The sequence below is a fragment of the Musa acuminata genome, chromosome BXJ3-1 (genome assembly GCF_036884655.1).
Source record: "Musa acuminata AAA Group cultivar baxijiao chromosome BXJ3-1, Cavendish_Baxijiao_AAA, whole genome shotgun sequence".
Taxonomy (NCBI): Eukaryota; Viridiplantae; Streptophyta; class Magnoliopsida; order Zingiberales; family Musaceae; genus Musa; species Musa acuminata.
Genome location: NC_088349.1, coordinates 9200418 through 9222386, shown reverse-complemented (window position 1 = coordinate 9222386; position 21969 = coordinate 9200418). Strand labels below are relative to the sequence as shown.

Here is a 21969-nt window from a genome sequence, read left to right as displayed (position 1 = left end):
CCTTTTCTCGCTCCCAAATTGCTGCTTTTGGTGACGTTTTTGGGAGGCCATGATGAGAGAAACAGAGATGGTGGTGGAGAGGAGAGAGAGAGAGAGATAGAGAGACAGAGAGGAGCAGAGCAGTACTCTCTCCTTCTGTCTTTCTCTCTCCTTTCCCCGTTTGTCTTTGGCGTCCGAGCGTGACGTCACCAAAGGAGGGCCTGTCGCGTGTGGAGCGAGCAGCATCGCAGCGTTCCCCCTCCCCTGGCCGCTGGGTGGACCCGCGGCCGTCGATGGCTTCGTTAGGCTTTGCATCAAGGGTGGAGTCACTCCTCCCTCGAACAACCCCCCGAAACGTACGTGACGAGACTTCCCATTGCCGCTCCTAATGGCTGGAGCGTGAAGAGTGATCTTGATCTCTGTCAAGACATTGAAGAACCACGCGTGCACTAATTGCGCGGTCAAAGCTAGATGCTTTTCTACACAAATCAATTGCTCTCCTTGCGTAGCAGAACTCTCTCTAGATTTGACTGGGGATTCAGTCAACCTAGGTCTCTGTAATCCCCATTGTAGTGGACCTCCGAGGATGCTTAGATTCTCGCACAAAGCTTATCCCATCTTCTTGCTTAAGTGCATTACGGTGAGGTGATGATATATTTGCTCATCTTTAGGACAGAGTATGGACGAATGAGCAGTCCTCCCTGTTCATTCCTTTGATTAGAACTGTGCTCTGTCTCTCTCTTGCTGCCGCTGCTGCAACGACTCTGCGACAGTTCCCCTGATTCCGTGTAGTGCTCGTCTTTCTCTGCTCCCCTTCCTAAAGCTGCCACAACACTCAGCAGAGCAGACCATGAGTTAAAGAAGCCGCTTTGCTTCGTAAAGAAAACAAGATAAAGAAGGAAAACGCATGACGTAGGAATGGGATTAAGGAAAAGAGATCGACGACGATTATCAATGGATGGTAGAATAGGATTAGCCAAGGGTATTTGAAGAGAGAGAGAGAGAGAGAGAGAGAGAGAGAGAGAGAGAGGTGAATCATGGCGTCTTCCATCGACGAAAGGTCGGTATCTTTATGGCGAAAAGAGGGAATAAAAAGATAAAAAGGAGTGCACTGAATTCGACTACTCATTGCAATGCTGCTATAGTTTCGCGTGCTTCTTTGGCTGCCAACAAAAATTTCGACCTTTTCTTACACCAGCGGGTGGCCCTCCTCTCTTCCTCCTCCCCTTCCTCCCCCCACCGACGGCGACCATTGGAGGCCCACGTCGCTCCCTCCCTCTTATATATCTCTATCTCTCGCCGCAGCTTTATAAGCCGGCCCACTGCAAACAAGTTACAGGTCTTGGTGCGTACCACTGCGTCTGCAATCGATTGATTCCTTCTCAGTGAACTTGGACAATTTGGTATCTTGCTACTTTGGCTTCTTCGGACCTAATACTTGTTCGATTTCATTTCGTTTTCTGCTGGCCGGACGCACGCTTCTGTGCTCAGAAGTCGGTGCTTCTGGAGTAAAGATGAGAGTTTCAGCTTAAAGATGGGATTTTGATGCTGCATTTTTCATCCTGCCGGGACGGATATCGCTGATGCTCGGGAGATGCTTCTTTCCGAGAAAAGAGCGATTCTGTGCTTGAAGATGTAAAGTGGTGTCCTCCGAATGCTAATGCTGTTGAAGTATGTTCAATGGGCCATTGCTTCTGGTGTTTGGAATGTGACACCACTGACTTCGTGTTAGGGTGTTTTAAGGGAGGTTTTTGGTTCACGGGATGAAGAGTGCAGCGTGGAGGTTCCTCTTCTGTTGCGGGGAGAGGCTGTTGTTGAGCATTCTGCCTTCAGTTTTGTCTCAATTCAAGTTAATCTTCTAGGATTGCTGGTTGAAGATGTCTTCCGTTCAAGCAAATGTCCGAGCCGCCGGTCTAAACAGCGCTGCAGCACTGCTAGATGAAATGAAGCTCTTGGGTGAAGTTCCAAGCAAGCCAAGTGAGTGATTTGCTTCTTCATTGCACCTTCCTGTATAATGCTCATTTTGCATAACTGTAATATTCGGTGGAAGTTTGCTCATTTACTTAAGATTTGTTTTGTTTGTTCATTCACTTCCTTGTTGAATTGAAGAAAATATTCAGCTTACTATTATTTGTAGGTGCAAGAAAGGTGTTAAATTCTGAGCTTTGGCATGCCTGTGCTGGACCACTTGTATCATTGCCTCAACCTGGCAGCCTAGTATACTATTTTCCACAGGGACACAGTGAACAGGTTCTTTTCTTTCTGATCATCTCATGTATTGTGGATACAGATTCTTGTCTTGTCTTTATATCATCTTTCCAGAAGATCACCTAGCTCGAAATCTTCGGCAGCAAAATGACATTCAAAAATTTGCACAAGCATTTGTTAATAGAAAAACAGACTTCAAATTTCTTGTCTTATTGATTTTAATTGTGATTTGACCAACAGTCTTATCTGTCCAGAAAGTTTCTAACAAACCTAGATTAACACTTGAGTGATCTGGGTTCAGAATGAAAGACTAAAATTTTGGTAGAGTGGCTTCTCTGCACGATAAAAGTTTCAAAACTTTGATTCCTATTATGATTGGAACGCCATCGAAAATCACATATGTTGGGCAGGATTAAATGCAACTCACATTTAAACATTACATATCCATACAAATTTTTATTGGGTAGATTTGGATATGTTGTGATTTATGGGACGGTCGTTGTCAAGTTTCCTTTTAGCCATAATTTCTGAGCCAGAAAAAGATATTGATCGAGTTATTGTTGCAAAAATTTAAATCTTTTCATTCTTTGGTTTGTTAATTATCTTCTGGTTTCTTGTCAGGTGACTGCTTCAACTAGAAAAATAGCAAACTCACAGATTCCTGCCTACACAGATCTCCCATCTCAATTGATGTGCCAAGTTCACAATGTTACACTACATGTGAGTATAGTAGGTGATGTTGGTTTTCTATGATTTCTTTATTTAAAATATTTATGAATACTTGCCTTTTTCTGATTGGCACATATTTCTAGGCTGACAAGGAGACGGATGAAATATATGCTCAGATGACCCTTCAGCCAGTAACTTCTGTAAGATTTTCATCTTGCTTCGTTGAATTACATATTTTGATATTTATGTTTCCATTTCTGGGAATCAGATTTCTCTCGTAATAATTGTTGATCTTGTCTAGACAGCTTTTATGTCGCTTTATAAAATACAGAGAAACCAAAGTTATGCTAGTTTCTTTGCTAATTGATGTTTTTCCCTTAGCTTTTGGAGATTCAGTCACAACATATTGTAATTCTACGTCTGTGTGCAAGTTAATCTTGTTAGTTAAAATGAGGCTTCTCTTTTCTTGTGGGAGAATTCAATTACAACTCATTTTAGTTTGAGAAGGTGAAACTATAAGAGTGCAACAAAAAAGTGTGCATTTGTCGATTCCTAATATTGTTCTCCAAGACTTGGGAGTTGAGAGAAGATGTTCACTAGGTGGATAAGACCTGAGTGCTTTACAGTGACTTAGAAGCTTGCATTTGCAATCCAGCACTTCATGGCTCAAGCAACACTATCATGAAACTATGATGGAATTATAGTGAAAATCAAAATGTACTTTTTGAACTATTAGTTCAAGAGAGGATTCCTACTAGTATTGTGATTCTTATCTTTCTCTTTTCCTTTCAGGAAAATGATGTCTTTCCTATTCCAGATCTAGGTCATACTAGATGTAAGCACCCGACTGAGTTCTTCTGTAAGATTTTAACTGCAAGTGATACTAGCACACATGGTGGATTCTCAGTACCTCGAAGGGCTGCTGAAAAGCTATTTCCACAGTTGGTGAGGAGTTGGTTTATTTTCTGCTGACTTTCTATTGGACATGCCTTTAAACTTGCTTATATTTCCCAGGATTATTCAATGCAACCTCCAAATCAGGAACTTATTGTCAGGGATTTGCACGATAACTTGTGGACATTTCGACACATATATCGTGGTAGGAGTATAGGCATATTTTGGTTTACCATTACAACCATGTTGTTATAATTACTTGCTAGCAAATTCCAACTTTCTCATCTTAGATGATTTCCTAGAAATTCAACAAATGGTTTAAGTAGGGATATCCTGCATTGTTATGTCCCATACTCTTGTGCTCACAAATAAGCATTTTCTGCAAATATAGAGTTCCACCATGTTGCTTTTATTTATACCGATACAAGTGTTGTAAGTAACAGAGTGCTTTCCTCTTCTTTCCAGGACAGCCAAAGAGACATCTTTTGACCACTGGATGGAGTCTGTTTGTGGGTGCAAAACGGCTTAAAGCTGGTGATTCTGTTTTGTTTATCAGGTAAAATGGCAGAACATGAGGAAATATGTTTCTGATTGTAATTATATTGCAATTTGATCTTGGGATTGGCTTTTCAAAACCTAGAAACTTGGAAATTATTGAATGATTGTTCTTTCATTGCTTTAATTGTTGTATTCTACAAGATCATAGAAGATATAGTGTAGATTTTTTATAGCCAGTGTCCAGGTTCACAAAATACATAGAGTTATTCTCTGAAATTCTTAAAGGATAATTTTCTTGGTCTGTTCATGTTTATCTGTTCTTTTTATATATATATATATATACAAACAAATTGGAAACTAACTGGATATATTCTGATTTAAAGACATCATGAGGGTTAAAAAAATAATTTCCCAAGGACTTCCCATGATTATGCTCTTGCGAAGATGCCTCGTGAAAATTTTCTTCCTTCCAATAGTATTGCTGAAATTTCAAATACCATGAGTGTGAAAGTAACAAATTATTGACTAGTTCAGGTTGGCAAAAATCAAAACTTGAGTTAGGTATGGGCTAGAGTTAGACAATATCAAACATACCATAAAATTGCAAGATCCTATAACCCAGATACGAATCATGGACATTATAGTAGGTTGAATAAATTCTGATTATATTTATATAATCTTCTTTTAGTCAACTCAAACCTGACCTTGTTGGAAACAGATGAACTGTCGAGATGCACGTTTTAGTTTGAAACGTTTTAATAGTTTGCTAATGTAATAATTGTAAGACTTGTTGGGAGTTATTTGATGGCATGACGTGCTTAAGGTGGATCCATAAACAATTTTCTGACTGTTGTTGCAAGTTTGAGATTTCTGTGCATGTGAACTCCAAAATGTCCATTTCTAATCAGTGTGTTATATAACCTATAGAAGGCTTTCTGACATTCTTGATTCACAATTTAAGGAATAAAGGGTTTGCAGATCCATTATAAGCTAATCCATGACATCAAACAGTTATAGAGGAGTCTTATGAACAATTGTTGTACTGAAAAGGAAACCTACTGAAAATTGTTGAATTTTTTAACAAGGGCATCTACTGTTAGCTTCATTTATTTCCACAAACCTGGTTTGACTTGGATTTTCATTTTATATATCATATGAAGATAACTTACAATTTTGTACTAATCTCTTCTAAATGTGCACCAAACTGGTCTCATCCTGATTATTGACTGAGAATGCAAAGCATACCTACTAGTCCACATTTTTGATAAAAATAAAAAAGAACGAAGATTTGATCTGAGTGAGACCTTGATCCATTCAACCTAATCTAATAGTGACCAAGCAATTATGATCTGCTTCGATCAAATGACTAAAGTTGGAGCCAATCTGGTCTTAGAGTGTGGGAAGGTTTTGTTGGAACATACATCTCAAACAATGGGGCTGTTCTCGGATCTGTTTGTTTGTCCCTCATCTAGGTTGGTTCAGTCTGTTGGATGGGTTGGAAAAAAAAAGGTCACCCCTATGAAAAGTCATCAATTTATGAGAAGACAAATCCGAAATGATTTACTCTGTTCCTTTCAGACTGTTATTAGAGCTCAATTATGGGGAACAAGGAAGCAGACATTCCCATGTTTCCTTTATTAGATGCTTGTTATTATGTGAAACCAGAAAGTAGGCTTCAGATATTTTTTTATAATCGTTGTTATGCTAGTCGGAACACAATCAAGCATTGAGCAGGTTGACACATGAATAATGTATTGAAAATTTATTTAATTGCAATATATTGGAAGTTTATGCTTATGTAGAAGGAAGTATATTAGGAATTGCTGTTTGAATAGCTGAAGATTTTTGGTTTTACTTGATGTATATACATGCACATTATGAATTGCTGTATGATGGGGCTAGTTTGAGTATTTTATCTTTCGGTAAAAAAAGATCATCACTAGAAACTAATGAAATGTGTAGTGCATACAGGGATGAGAAGTCACAGCTACTCTTGGGTGTTAGACGTGCCAACCGTAAACAAACAGCCCTAACATCATCTGTACTTTCCACTGACAGTATGCATATTGGTGTCCTCGCTGCAGCAGCTCATGCTGCAGCAAATAGGAGCCCATTCACTGTGTACTATAATCCTAGGTACATTGTTTTGCTCTTGTTTGATCACCATGTTTTAAAACTTTGAGTTATTTTTGTTCTTGATTCTTATTTATTAATATTTCTTTTGTTTTTTTCTCAGAGCATGTCCTTCTGAGTTTATAATTCCTTTAACCAAGTATCATAAAGCTGCGTATACCCAGGTATCAATTGGGATGAGATTTGGCATGATGTTTGAAACTGAGGAGTCAAGTAAACGCAGGTTGTTTTCCTATCATCACTTTGTAGTCTTAAGTTTTCCTATCATCACTTTGTATTCTTACTGTTGGTATGGTAGTTGTTGTCAGTTGAAGCATAGCAATTGTTCTATGGGATCAAAGCATAAATATTTATTTATTTGTGATTTTGAGTATGTAACAGTAATAGTCATGCATGTAATAATTTCAAGTTATTTAAAATCAGGGATAATTGTTGGGACAGGTCGGTTATTACGCGTCCAATTATAAACTGGTATGTGGACCAACCATTTCTAGTTCATACCATTGTAACTGGTGTACCAAACTATGCATAGTATTTATTGATTCAACCATGAACCACCAGTTATTGTTTTGTATTGTTTCATACTACCTGGTATGATTACCATACCAAGCATACCAACCAAATTTTAGAGTTAAAACATGGTGTACTGAGTGATAGACCTACTCCATGATCACCTATGTTCAATATCAAGATCTATTTTCTTCTTGTTTTTTTCCTTTCTTTGCCTCCTCATATATGTTCCCTTCTTTCACCACTTCCTTCTCGCCATTGCATAACCACCACTGCCTCCTCCATCTTGCCCCATTGTCATTACCTTCTCCACCTTGTAAGGGTTGCTGCCTCCTGCTTGACCTCTGGTAGGCCGCTTCCTTTTCAGCCAAACCTTTCTTCCTCCCTCTTCTTCACCTTGTTTTCCCCTTTCCCTCTTATCTTCCTATTTCTCTTTGGTCCAGGCCATACAAATACATACGAAGTATCAGTATGTCGATACATATCAGAACCATACTGGTCCAGCTGCCGATTGGTAGTAGCACCTGGCCGTGATTTCCGTTATGAATCCCATGGTTCATTGTTTTGTCTGATGGATCTCTTTTCTTCTTTTGCTACTGAATTTGTTATGATGAAAACTAGGAATTTCTAAATCTTCAGAAAAGGCTTACCTTGACCTATTTGTTCAGACTGCCAATGATGTATTTTTACTCACACCTAAGTAGGCCAAAATCTAACTTCTATTTCCACGGTCCTTAGGTGCTCATTATTTGTCAATCATTACTGCGGTGTTATACGTAGTTTATTATGATGCAATACCTCCACTGATTTGAATCATAAGAATTCTCTCCAGGACAAGAAATCCAATTAGCTGGACGTGTTATCTTTATTATTGCAACCAAAGTGCATTAGTTTATTTTGCTTAATATGAAGAAACACGAGATATAAATAAATATAGCTTCTTTGGTTTTAGGCTTTTAGCACATGGCCATTCTCAGGGGCTCTTCTTCTTGAGGCATATGCCTTCTTTTCAAAGCTGCCACTTCTCCACCCAACAGAACCTAATTTACCATTAAAGACAATGCCCTTCCTTTGGTGGAAAGTTTATAGATTAAGTTTGGAAGAAATCTTAATAATTTTCTTTGGTGGAAAGTTTATAGATTCATTTAATTAGGCAATTATAGTTTTCTGAACAATCTTATTGGTAATGATAAGCTTAGCTATTTTCCTAGTGGTTTGCCTCAATGACCATGGGGAAAATTTTCAAGTGATGTGTCTATATGCTTAGAAGTTTGTGATGTATAAACATGAATTTTGCACATCTGTATGTGTTTGTATTCCAACATAGTAATGTATCTAATATCTATGTGAATTTGCATCATGCTGCCCAAATGTGCCGGACGATAATTATTTTCTTTGTTGCCTAAGTTCTACAAATTCAGTAAACTCATTATGTAGCATCTATGGACCTTCTTTTTCATAGGATTTAACATCCTAAAATGTGTTGCTTGTTCTTGTAGATACATGGGCACAATTGTAGGTATCAGTGATTATGATCCTGTAAGATGGCCTAATTCAAGGTGGCGAAACCTGCAAGTGAGTCAGCTTTTGCTCATGCATGTACAATAAAAAGATCAATGTTGATGATAAAAAATGATTGACTTCTCCTTTTGCACTAATTTTGTGTTTCCAGGTGGAATGGGATGAACATGGTTATGGAGAACGACCTGATAGGGTCAGCTTATGGGAAATTGAAACCCCAGAAAGTCTTTTTGCATTTCCTAATGTAACTTCAAGTTTAAAAAGGCAATGTCTTCCTGGATATGTAGGTGAGTATTTTCATATTACTTGGAAGATAACTCTTTGTGGCTTTTCTTGTTTGTAACCGTCAGTGACAAAAAAAACTGCTATCACATTGATTTCTTATGTGACTTTCTAATCATAGCACAGGTGGGAACCAAAGATTGATGTAGAACTTGTTTGTGAAATTTTATTCTCATTGCAAAAAAAATTTCTCCTTGAGATATATAATGTGATATATCCTGCCCATATTTTGGTTCGTAGGAATTTTATCTTGTTTAATAATGAACTAAATTTTTTGTCAAATATTTTCTTTGAACATGCAGCACAATATAACTTTTCCTTTTTCTGTGGACACCTGACTAGAAATACCAGGAAGCCTTAGCCCTAAGATTTACTGGAATATAAGATACCAGTCTGATGTATGCTGTGGAAATGTTTCCATTTAGTTATGTTCCTAATTTTCCTACATTTGCTATAATACCATTTCAACAATCATTTTATCATGAAGTGTAATTTATTTGAACCAGTGCCATTCTGGTTAGCAAAGATTCTGACAATGTCAAAGTGTGGTTGTTATCAAGCAAAATGCACTCCACTAAAATTTCATTAACCAACCAAAGTTAGATTCAATAGCTAATGATAAAGTCAACAAAATAAAAGGTATGTATGTGCTTTGAGGATTGGTTTGACAGTAGCCTAAACTTATATTATAATTACAGCAGTCAGTAGACCATGACCTCAAGGGGACAGCTGCAAATAAATATTGTTTCCGAGTGTGCATGTGCAAATTAATGCTTTGAAGGGTCAGATTTGTGATTCTTTTCATAATGTCATACACTTTGGATTGTAACATCTTGATTATATTGCTTATGTGTTGCAGGTCCTGCAATAAACAATCATTTTGTAAATTTGAAACCATTTCCAAAGCCAACTGAAGATGGCAATGTCGACACACAGCACTTCTTCGCCGGCCTTGGGTCAGAAAATCTTTTAAGGCTTCTTAACAAGCCTTGTAATCCTAATCGTGATGGCCTGCTTGCACATCACCAGTCCATATATGCCAGTATTTTGCAGAATGTTAGAAATAGTGAACTCTCAAGAAGCTTCTCAGTAACTATGCCACCACTGCATACAGTGGGAAGTTCTACTCAGCAGGAAGTAGTCACCACAGCAGCAATGCAGCAGAAACAACATTTCTCTCCACAACAAGGTATGGATCCTTTACAAAATGTTGTATCACAAGAACATAGGTTTTATTTGGTGCCCACCCAGGGCATTAAATTAGATTTCGTATCAGGGACACAAGTGAAGTCCCAAGTATCAGATCATGAGGAAGCACGTCCAGCAGAGCATGAACAAAATTTTCAAGATCATAATACACGAGGTGAGAATGGAATCAACCAACAGGGGAGTGAAGATGCATCATTGCAAGAATCCATTCCTCAGCAGTCAGAGGTGGCTTCTGTGGCATTTCCTGGAGATTTGGATAGTCAATCGGATGGTATGATCAAAACACTTTCCCATGACATGCTGGCAGAACACATGGACCAATTGTCAAAACATCAAAATGGTGAATCTACAAGTACAGGCCCATTTGATCGTGTGAATCTTGCAGCTCAGATATCTGCCAATCCAGCCCTACAAGTGAAGGAACAGAGTGATCACAAACTTGTTCAGCAGCAGAATGATCCATCTAGAACACAGTCTCCTGGGTTACATGCAGCACAATCATCGGACATGTGTAATCTAAATTACTTACTTCCACATCAGGACTGCTCGCATCCTATCTTGGATAATGATGATTGGATGACGCAGCATTCATGCCTTCAATCCTTTATGGGTTCATCAAAGACTCCAGAATTTCCCTATATTAACAGTAAGCTGGATTCCTTTTATCTCTCTGCAGCCGAAAATGCTACAACTTCCTCTGCAGATATATCTTCTATGGCAAATCCCAACAGTTTTGAGCCCACAGAGACATTTCAGCTCTCTTGCATTTCGGATTCAGGAACACCCCAGCGCATCACAACAGATATTCAAGAATTTTTAGGCACACAATTAAACTCGCTAGATGATGAGCTGCTTGTCCAAGGCATCCTTTCATCTGAGGTTCACAACTTAGATGTTCAAGGAGACTGCACTGTGTTGCAGGGTGTATCTAACCCATATGGGGTAATGGACTTGTCCGAGGAGAGCAACAACCAGGGTGAGACAATTAGCAATCTCCGTTTCGACCCTAGCAATGAAAGCATGGATATGGGCCATGTTCCAGGTGTGGCCATAGACGGCCTCAGTCCAATAGGATCTTCCAGGTTTCAAATTCCTTCAGTGATGCCTGTTTGTAATTTCACTTCAAATCAGGAATCAATGTCTCACATTACTTCAAAAAGAATGACAGACTCAGTATTCTCGCTACAAGATGTCCATGACAGCTCTGCAGGTACATCATCTGCCAGCATAGCTACAAATGATTACAGCTTATACCGAGGTTCCAGGAAGCCAGCATGTCAACAACCTTTAAGAACATACACTAAGGTGGAATACTAGTTTCGAATATTGGAACTACTTCAAGAATAAACATAGTAAATTATCTTTTTTACTAATAAGTGATGCCATCTATGTTGAACAGGTTCAAAAAGTAGGATCTGTTGGAAGATCAATTGATGTAACACGCTTTAGCAATTATTGTGAATTGAGATCTGCAGTTGCCTGCATGTTTGGATTAGAGGGACAACTGGATGATCCACGAGGTTCAGAATGGAAGCTTGTTTATGTAGATTATGAAAATGATGTTCTTCTGGTTGGGGATGATCCATGGGAGTAAGTGTCAACTTTCCTTTCCCTTCTTCATGCAATTGCTTAGATTCATTAATATCCCAATAAGCCCAATAAGATTCATCTTTTCTGAAATATGTTTTAATAATATTATTTTTCTTCAGGTCTTTGTAATTTGTATATAAAGGTGTTTTGGCCTTTCACTATAGACCTTTTTCTCATCATTTGTGCACCTATTTTATCTAAATTTAGTATTGTGGTGCAAACCCACAATTAAGGAAATTTGAGAGTACCATCATGTGGATCATAGAGCTTTAGGTTTCAAATGTTTACTCGGGATATCTTTCTTCCCAGACAAATTTGACTGAGCTACCCTACCCACATTGGCTTATAGATTTACTTAGAGTTATGTTTTGTCTTTGGATTCCTTTCCATGTTAAGAGTAAATAAGGACATAGAGCCATGTCAAATTTTGTACCTTAAGGATCCTCGTTTACAAAAATTTCGCATACCAATTCAAGAATATTGTCCTGATTACTGAATGACCGATGCAAGTTTGACTATTCAATTTAGTTGCTTTTGTTGCACCAAGTCATGCATGCTTCTTGGATGGTTAAGTTGCAAGAATGAACTAGTCTTCCTCCCTGAGCTATGAAGCTGGGGAGTCATGGTTGATTGCATGATTTCAGCAAAAACAGAAAGGAAATTTCCTGTCTAGTCATGGTCGATAGCATCCTAACAATCTTGGTTGTCCTCTGACGGGATAAAGGTCCTCTCCAGGTCGCTGAACTCTGATAAGTGCAGCTTTGTGCTAGAGATGCATGGCTTGTGGTGTCTGCTTTTGCTGGGATGGCCCCAAGAATCCTTGTTGTGCTCTAAGCACCAAGAAAGGAAGAAAATACTGGAATCGGAGAAAATTATAATGGCATCTTTAGGGTACATAGACATAATGGTTCCTTGCACATCTTTAGTCCATTGCCATTATAATTTTCTACTTCCTCTCTCTCTGTCTCTCTCTCTCTTAACATAGTTATTGATAGTGTTCTTTGGACAGCCATTTTATACCACAATTTGAGTATCTTGATATCGTTGCCGAGAAATGTTTTTGTTGTGTGTTCAGTTTACATATAATCATAGTTTCTTAAGTATATTTCAAGCATCATTTTGTATGGTCTATCTGCCAAACCCAATCTGAAAACAATAATCTCATTGGGGTTTTTAATCGGTTGACCATCAAGTCTATCATGGCTCCATGTCTTGTTCATAAAATATCCACCCAAGGAATGATTTAGTTCAAGCTATATCATGTCTCTCTAATTGCTAACAGTTGATTGCTTCTCTGCACCCGTAGGGAGTTCATAAGCTGTGTCAAATGCATCAGAATTCTATCACCTTCTGAAGTGCAGCAGATGAGCCAGGAAGGCATGCAACTGATGGATGGTTTTGCATGAACCATCAAGTAGAAGCAAAGACATCTCTCAAGACATTGCTCGCGATGACCATGCAGCTCGGAGAATGAAGCAAAGACATCTAATGTTTCCCAATGAACTATTTGTATTTTTTTCTCTCCCGTCCATCTTGTATATTATTTGCTCTTTTTCGTTCAAGTGAGAAAAGGTTATGCTTTTTGGAAAGCTTCATGTAATGAAGCATTTATCTCGCGATCACTTGAAGCCCATAAATGATGGCTATTGTATGGAATGTAAAACCTAAACGGTTTAATTGGTGTGGGTTTTAGCGTAGCAGTGGTTCCCTACTGTTATTTCTTGCCAAAGAAAAGAAAGGATGTCACTAAATGGAACAATGCTGTCAAGTATGAATGTTCATGTATCCATTCCCATGTTTGCTTCAAAATTGGTGTTTCTGGATGTTACCAACTCCTACAGCTATCTGCCCTTTGACATGTCTACAGCATATGAAGTTGAGCTACAGTCTTCCAAATCCAGCAAAATGGTTAATCAATGATTAACCAATGATTGATACACAAGCTGAATTGAAGACAATGCAGTGCAGATTTACTGCTGTGAGCATAGAATAGTTACTTCTTTCTTTTTGCATCACCTTCCTAATGAACGTAATTAGTGACTTTCCACACATAATTAGTCCCATGTTTCACTTATTTAGAATACAGTAAACGACCAAACCTGTTTGATGAAATGACCGGCCGACATGAAGAACTCGAGCGCCTCGATGGTGCAGCTCGTCTGCCCCAGCGACGGGGCGCCGCCCTCGTCCAATGCATTGATCGCGTGCACCAGATCGAACACCGAGTCGTTGGAAGGGAAATCTCTGAGCCGGCGAGAGGTGCAGCGGGTAGAGGCCCCAAGCCGCCACGAACTCTTGCTTCAGCTTTCGGCCTATCTCGAGGTGACGTTCCTGACGGCCACCGGTTAGCAGCTCCACCTCCGACATCAAACCCGATCTGGACCCCACCATCGCCCAGACAGAGGTAGGCGTGAAAAGGGTTTGTATAAAGTTTGAGTGTCTTCTCTCTTCCAACAAAAATAATGCATAAAGCACAAATAATGTGTAAAGTTTGGTTGGATTCACATAGAAAATAAAAAAAAATTAAGTGGGCATAAATGAGAAAAAAAAAAAAAGCTTGCAAGAGAAATTACATCAATTACTTTCTCACGTCCAAGATTTTATGATAAATTATTATTATTATTATTATTATATATATATATATTTATGAGATATTTAATGCGCGAGTAATCAATCTTCTTTTAGGATTTTATTTGAGCTCGTGGGATTACGAGGCCGATTGCGTGGGCCATATGACTGGGCTTAAGCCCACATAACACCGCTACTTTCTATGAAGTCGATTGGCCACTGTTCGTTCTATCACGCCCATTACCTTCGAACAAACACAATCCCATGCTCCAGCTTTCCACCCCGCAGCGCCGAATCAAGGCGGGCCTCACCGCTCCCTCCGTCCGCTCCTTTAATCTCCTCCTCTCCTTCCTCCTCTTCGAAGCTCGCAAGCCCCGCCTCGTCCTCTGTCTCTTCTCCCAGATCACCTCCAACTCGCTCCCCGTGGACCCCCGCACCCACTCCCTCGTCGCCCGCGCCCTCGTTCGATCCCGCCGCTTCCACGACGCCGGTCGCTTCATCTCCCGCGCTCCTCTAGACTTCGGTTTCAGGAGATCCCTTGTCGAGTCCCTCATCCGTCGTCTCTGCGTCGCCGAACGAAATCCGGACGGAGCCCTCTGTCTCCTGCAAGAGTGCGTCCGGAACCGTGGTGTCTTCCCCTCCCTCGGCTCCTTCCGCTCGGTGGTTGCGGCATTCTGTTCTCTGGGTAGGTTGGATAGAGCAGTCGAGGTGTTGGAGGCCGCAGCTGATAAGAAAGACCGTATCTTGACCGACAATTTCGTTTGTAGTTCCATTATCTCCGGGTTCTCGAGGATCGGGGAGCCGGCGCTTGGTCTGGAGTTTTACGAAAGAGCAAGGAAAGTCGATGGCTTTCTGCCTAATCTCGTCACCGTTACGACTGTTGTCGATGCACTGTGCAGAGAAGGTAGAATCAACGAGGCCTGCGATCTGGTTCGGAATATGGAAGACCAGGGAATGGCGCTAGATGCCGTTCTGTACAGCTGCTTGATTGATGGGTATCTGAAGAGAGGTGACCTGATGGAAGGTCTTCGGAAGCACAAACTCATGGTGGACAAGGGAATTACTCCAGATGTAGTTAGCTATACTAGCATCATTGATGGGTTGTGTAAAGAAGGAAATGTAGAGAAAGTGATTGGTTTTCTGGAGGAAATGGAGAGCAAAGGTGCGCATGCCAATGTGGTGACTTTCACAGCTGTAATTCGTGGTTTCTGCAGGAGGAACAAGTTGGAGGAAGCATTTCATGCCTTGAGGAAAGTGGAAGAGTTGGGTTTTGTTGCGGACGAGTTTGCATATTCTGTATTGATTGATGGATTATGTAGGAAGGGAGATTTGGATAGAGTTTTTAGTTTGCTTGAGGAATTGGAGAAGAAAGAGATTAAAGTAGGAACCGTGACATATAACACATTGATCAATTCCCTATGTAAAGCTGGCCAAGCAAGCAAGGCAAATGAGATCTCAAAGGGCTTTGCTGGTGATAATTTCACCTACGCAACATTGTTACATGGATACCTGAAGGAAATGGATGTGGCAGGCATCTTGGAGGTCAAGAGGAGATTGGATGAATCTGGCATTGTTCCTGACATTGTTACTTGCAATGTTCTTATCAAGGCTCTGTTTATGGCAGGTATGATTCAAGATGGTTGTAAGCTGTTTGATGAATTACCTGAGATGGGCTTGTCTGCAAATTCAATTACTTATTGTACTGTGATTGATGGCTACTGTAAGGTAGGATTGATTGAAAAGGCACTTATGGTGTTTGACGAGTGTCGGAGAGATTCATTATTTGCTAGTGCTTCTACCCATAATTGTATTATCAGAGGACTATGCAGACAAAACATGTCAGAAATAGCTATGGAAGTTTTTGAAGACCTTGTTGAGAGAAACCTATCCCCTGATTTAATTACTTGTAGGATGCTAATTCGAGCTATTTTTGGAAAAGGTGATGGTGAAGCAGTGTTGAGATTTATTCACAGAATGGAGAAATTAGAACCTGAGCTTCTCGTTTTGATATGCAATGAGGCTATTGTATTTTTATGCACAAAGGGATGTTTTTCGGCTGCATTGGATGTATATATTCTGTTGAGAATTAGATTCCTGGCAGTTATGAGCAAATCATACAATGTACTTCTGAAAAGCCTTTTACGAATTGGAGATAAACAAATCGCTGAACTTGTAATAAGTGAATTCATCAAGATATATGGAACTTTTGAACCTCAGATGACAAATGCTATGTTCCTTTACCTTAGCAAGAAAAATGTGGAGAAAGCTATTCGTTTTCTAAATATTAAGTGTATTTCAGTCGGTGCCTTGACCACGGTCATTGACACTCTTAATAAGGAAGGCAGAGTTGAAGATGCTTACCAGTTTTTATTGCAATCTGAAGAAAATGGAGTTCCTGTGGATGTATTTGTTTACTCTCTTGTGGTGGATGGACTTTGCAAGTCGGGTTATCTCGAAAGAGCTCTAGATCTCTGTGGAAGCATGAAAAAGAAAGGGATATACCCTAATGTTGTCATCTACAATTCTGTAATCAATTGTTTGTGCCAGCAAGGGTGCCTAACTGAAGCATTCAGAGTCTTTGATTCTTTGGAGAACCTTTCTGTGCCTCCTACAGTTGTTACTTATTCTACTCTTATAGGTGCATTATCTAGAGAAGGTTTCCTGGATGATGCAAGCCAATTATTTAAAAGGATGATCAGCAAGGGTATTATCCCAAATACACCAGTTTTTAACAAACTGATAACTGGGTATTGCAACTGCGGATTGGTTGAAGAAGCCTTGGATCTCCTCTCAGATTTGGAAAAGAATTGTTCGAGTCCAGATGATTATACAATTGCTGCGATCCTAAATGGGTTTTGTCAAAGAGGCGACATTGAAGGTGCCCTAGGTTTCTTTACTGAAAACAAAACCAGAGGATGCTTTCCAGATTTCTTGGGTTTCATGAATCTCGTTGAGGGACTCTTTGCAAAAGGAAGGATGGAGGAAGCAAGGAGCATTTTAAGGGTTATGCTGCAGCGTGCAGAAATTGTAGATCTGATAAATAATGCTGGAGATGAGCTTCATGTAGAGTCCTTAGATAGTCTCCTATCTCTTGCATGTGAGCAAGGAAGAATCAAGGAAGTCATACTTGTTCTAAATGAAATTAGTTATTTGTCTATATCTTCCGCAAGGTCTGACAGTGGTAGAGTGTTTCTGAAACTAAAGGAGCTGCACGGTTCAGGTGTTGTAGATACAGAAAACAAGATAGATGGAAGAGATGATGCTCATCATCTGCTGTCTGCAGATGTTCACGGGACTAATATGAAGGATGGATTTAGAGAGAAGGTGGATGGAGATAATGACAAGGAGATTAATGAATATTTGACGCGAAAACCACTAGGCTATGACTTTGCAACCTACTATTCCATCATTTCATTGTTGTGTCAACGAGGGGACCTACAGAAGGCTAATGAAGCAGCCAGAACAATTCTTCAAAATCCAGAGAAAGTCTTCAATCCGTCCATCCCAACTCTTTGAAGAGTAAAGAGGTTTGCAAGGGACTGGATAATGTTTTAACTTACTGGTATTGTAAGCTGAAACTATACATTAAAAGAGGTTCAAATCAGGTTTTTGCAACTCTTTGAGTAGAGAGTCTTCTAAGAGATTGAGAGAATTTATCAGGTATAATGTCAATAACCGTTTGTAAAATATCCTGTTGTAAATCTCATATGCAAGGTTCGCAATACCGTACCGTACCGGTATTTCGACCTGGGCTCGGTATCGGTACGGTATGGTATACCAAACGATACACCCAGGTGCACCGAGCACTATACTTCTACTGTTACAGTGCACTGTTGCACTATACTTCTACTGTTACAGTGCACTGTTGCACTGCTACAGTATGGATCGGTACCAAGCGGTTCACGTACCATTGGCCTGTCGGACCGGTACATACCGCCCGGGCAGTACGATTCGATATGGCAAACCTTGCATATGACACAGTGATCATCCTTTTCTGTTGACATAATATTTTCTTGTATAATGCTCATTTTACATAACTATAATGTCTGCTAGATGTATGCTCATTTACCTCACGTTTTTTTGGTTTGTTTATTCACTTGTTGAATTGAAGAAAATATTCAGCTTGCTATTATTTGTAGGTGCAAGAAAGGTGTTCAATTCTGAGCTTTGGCATGCCTTTCCTGCACTATTTTCCACAGGGACACAGTGAACAGGTTCTTATCTTTCTGATATTCTCATATACTATGGATACATCTTTGTATTATTTTTCCTAAAGATAACCTAGCTCAGAATCTTTGGCAGGAAAATGATATTTAAAATTTTGAACAAGTTTTTGTTAATACAAAAGATGTTTTTTATTTTTGTGTTTTTACAAGGGATAAGTGTGATAATATGTCATGGTCTATATCATCCAAACTAGTCAGCACCTTCCAAGCTGAAAATCTCGATAGAATGATTCTTCTAATCTATAAAAAGTTTTAAAATTTTTATTCCTATTATGATTGGAATACTGTTAGATTACATATGCTCATTAGGATTAAATGCCACTCACATTTAGACATTACATATCCATATAAACGACCCCAGAATTAGCCTTAGGGCCATAGAAGACTTGTTGTTTGTGGCCAACCTAGTGGTGTGGTCCTAAAGAGAACAATAGTTTAACACCCTAAAGAACTTACGATCTGCTCAATCACACCTTTGGTGGGAGCATTTTAAATCCTTCGTTAAAATCGTCCATTCCATAGTCCTCCAAGGGATTCAACGGATTCATATACTAATTAAAGAATAGGAAACTCAGGGTGTTTATGTTAATTAATACTATATATTTTTTACTTAGATTCAAAAGGATTGTTCACTCTCCTCCGGAAGATCTCTCCCCCGTGGTACTCACCAAGCACCTTTCCATCATGACTCCCATGGCCTCACCAAGCACCTTTCCATCATAACTCCCATGGTCTCCTCCCTTCTATTTGTCGCCATCACTAAGTGACATGAAGAGTAGGTTATTATTCTCATCATCCACGATTCTTCTCAAGTTGTTTGTCTCTTCTGATCTAGTGACGACGAGGGGCATAATCTACTATAATATCTAATTCATATATGGGTTATAAGATTTGCCGATATGTTTGATATTGTCTAACTGGCCCGTACTTAACTCAAGTTTTGATTTTTGCCGATCTGAACTCGTAATAATTTGTTACTTTCACACTCATGGTATTTGAAATTTCAGAGATACTATTGGAAGGAAGAAAATTTTAACCAGGCATCTCCGCAACAGCATAATCATAGGAAGCCCTTGGGAAAATATTTTTTTGAACCCTCATGATGTCTTAAAAACCAGCACATATCCTGTTACTTTCCAATTTTTCGTATAAGAATAGAACAGATAAACTTTGAACGGGCCAAGAAAATTATCCTTTAAGAATTTCAGAGAATAACTCTATATATTTTATGAACCTGGACACTGGCTATGAGAAATCTACACTATATATCTTCTTTGATCTTGTAGGATACAACAATTAAAGCAATGAAAGAACAATCATTCAATAATTTCCAAGTTTCTAGGTTTTGAAAAGCCGATACCAAGATCATATTGTAATATAATTACAATCAGAAACATATTTTCCTAATGTTCTGCCATTTTACCTGATAAACAAAACAGAATCACCGGCTTTAAGCTTTTTTGCACCCACAAACAGACTCCATCCAGTGGTCAAAATAGTCTCTTCGGCTGTCCTGGAAAGAAGAGGAAAGCACTCTGTTCCTCACAACATTTGTATCGATATAAATAAATGCAACATGGTGGAACTCTATATTGGCAGAAAATGCTTATTTGTGAGCACAAGAGTATGGGACATAACAATGCAGGATATCCCTGCTTAAACCATTTGTTGAATTTCCAGGAAATCATCTAAGATGAGAAAGTTGGAATTAGCTAGCAAGTAAGTATAAACATCTTCTCATCCACCTAGTAAAAGTTGGAATTTACTAGGTCTTATCCACCTAGTAAACATCTTCTCTCAACTCCCAAGTATTGGAGAACAATATTGGGAACCAAAATGAGTGGTAATCAAATTCTCCCACAAGAAAAGAGAAGCCTCATTATATATAACTAACAAGATTAACTTGCACACAGACGTAGAATTACAATATGTTGTGACTCAATCTCCAAAATCTGTAGGAAAAACATCAATTCGCAAGGAAACTAGCATGTCTTTTATAAAGCAACATAAAAGCTGTCTAGGCAAGATCAATGATTATTAGGAGAGAAATCTGATTCCCAGAAACGGAAACATAAGTATCAAAATATGTAATTCAGCGAAGCAATATGAAAGTCTTCCACAAGTTGCTGGCTGAAGGGTCATCTGAGCATATATTTCATCTGTCTCCTTGTCAGCCTGGGAATATGTGCCAATCAATTGAGAAGGGAGATCTGTGTAGGCAGGAATCCAGAAGATAGTTAACAAACCAAAAAATGAAAAGATTTAAATTTTTGCAACAATAACTAGATCAGTATCTTTTTCTAAATGTGAGTTGCATTTAATCCTGCATAGCATATGTGATTATCAATGGCGTTCCGATCATAATAGGAATCAAAGTTTTGAAACTTTTAACAAGCAGAAGAATCAAAGTTTTGGTAGGGAGCCACGAGGTGGAAGGAGATGAGAAGCCCCCGGAGGCGCGAGGACGCCCCAAGAATTGGACACGTAGGAGATGGACTTGCAGATGGTGCACCGCACGGACGACGCCCCCGGCGGGAGCTGCAGCTGGAAGGCAGAGGCTCGGATGACCCGTCGGCGGAGAAGATGGGAACGGAGGAGACGGAGGAAGGAGGAGCAGAAGAAACGGACGAAACGGACTGGCAGAGTTGACGTGGATTGGCTTTCTGTTTCTTATTTGCAGGTCAATTCAAACACCCGCCTTCGTGCTGTTCAAAAACGTACGGCCCAGATATGAGGTGTTATACTCGGGCAGCACTGGGTAACTCGGATGAGTGTCCTGAGGAGATGTATTCAAGAACTAAAAACATCTAGTAGAATAAATTAATTAATTAAATCATAAATTATAGAAGCTGCACATATTATTTTCATAGGAGTTAAATTTTCCAGCGGTTATATTTTTCGAAAAAGTATATTTTACTTTTACGATATTTTTTAAAAAACTTTTTTTTATTTTTTTCTTGAAAGATATTTATTTTTTCATGATATCCTCTTTTATAATCTCACAAATATCTTTTATCATTATCTATCGCCTGTCGCTTTCACACATGTAATCGTAATAGGTTCTTCACCCATATAAATGACGTCACAAATAACATAACAAGTGGATCCTAGTAATCTTGTAAGAGGAGGTATCTATTGTCTTTGTTAATTAATATTATATTTTTTACTTAAGTTCAAGAGGGTTGTTCACACCATCTTGAGCATCATCACCTCCTCTATGATGGAAAATCTCTCCCTCATGGTCGTTGCTAAACACCTTTTCGTCATAGCTCCCATGGCCTCCTCCTTCCTCCTACTTGTCAACATCATTTACGCCCATGCCTAAACGACTAGTAATATTAGGTATATTCTGTCCACTTAGGTGATATGGAGGGTAGGTTGTTGCCGTCATCATCCATGCCTCTTCTCAAGTTGGTCTTCTCTTCTGATCTAGTGACAATGAGGGGCGTAATCGATTAAGTAGAAGTATGCGATGATGAAGCCCAAGAAGAAAAAGTCTATCACCATCCCCATGCTTAGTTCACAACTAGTGTGGTGGAGGCAATGAAGTTTGTCACCATCACAATCCGAGGTGGGGTCGTCTGCACCTTCCCCTTTGAACTATTAAAACTTCCGACACATCTTGTCCAAGCGCTAATCCATTTGTCGTAGTTAGGCCCTTAGGGAGTTGCTTATTGAATAT

General features: G+C 39.4%; 2 protein-coding genes across 4 annotated transcripts; both read left to right on the top strand.

Moving 5' to 3' along the window:
* The first annotated feature begins 47 nt into the window (after window positions 1-47).
* Window positions 48-13190, top strand: LOC103993102 (auxin response factor 5-like). Of its 3 annotated transcripts, XM_065136043.1 has the most exons (15): window positions 54-1956; window positions 2117-2229; window positions 2809-2907; window positions 3000-3056; window positions 3649-3801; window positions 3871-3955; window positions 4216-4306; window positions 6220-6384; window positions 6485-6604; window positions 8391-8466; window positions 8564-8699; window positions 9554-9883; window positions 9971-11208; window positions 11303-11493; window positions 12800-13190. In XM_065136043.1, exons 1-15 carry the CDS (start codon window positions 1857-1859, stop codon window positions 12897-12899), a joined length of 3054 nt encoding a protein of 1017 aa, XP_064992115.1. In that variant the 5' UTR covers window positions 54-1856; the 3' UTR covers window positions 12900-13190. The 3 variants fall into 3 exon arrangements, with proteins under 3 accessions (XP_064992114.1, XP_064992113.1, XP_064992115.1); XM_065136042.1 differs by having other exon boundaries at window positions 48-1956; window positions 3000-3047; window positions 9554-11208; XM_065136041.1 differs by having other exon boundaries at window positions 51-1956; window positions 9554-11208.
* A 1096-nt stretch (window positions 13191-14286) lies between these two features.
* Window positions 14287-18357, top strand: LOC103993092 (pentatricopeptide repeat-containing protein At5g57250, mitochondrial-like). The gene is made up of 2 exons (XM_065136040.1): window positions 14287-17721; window positions 18201-18357. Exon 1 carries the CDS (start codon window positions 14326-14328, stop codon window positions 17575-17577), a length of 3252 nt encoding a protein of 1083 aa, XP_064992112.1. The 5' UTR covers window positions 14287-14325; the 3' UTR covers window positions 17578-17721; window positions 18201-18357.
* Window positions 18358-21969: the final 3612 nt, after the last annotated feature.

What these genes read in the sequence shown, in the direction of transcription:
- LOC103993102 (XM_065136041.1), top strand. Translation starts at nt 1,857, where the DNA reads ATGTCTTCCGTTCAAGCAAATGTCCGAGCCGCCGGTCTAAACAGCGCT. An exon ending in AAAAGCTATTTCCACAGTTG is followed by an intron (nt 3,802 to 3,870) that starts GTGAGGAGTTGG and finishes TATATTTCCCAG; the next exon opens with GATTATTCAATGCAACCTCC. An exon ending in GATTCTGTTTTGTTTATCAG is followed by an intron (nt 4,307 to 6,219) that starts GTAAAATGGCAG and finishes TAGTGCATACAG; the next exon opens with GGATGAGAAGTCACAGCTAC.
- LOC103993092 (XM_065136040.1), top strand. Translation starts at nt 14,326, where the DNA reads ATGCTCCAGCTTTCCACCCCGCAGCGCCGAATCAAGGCGGGCCTCACC.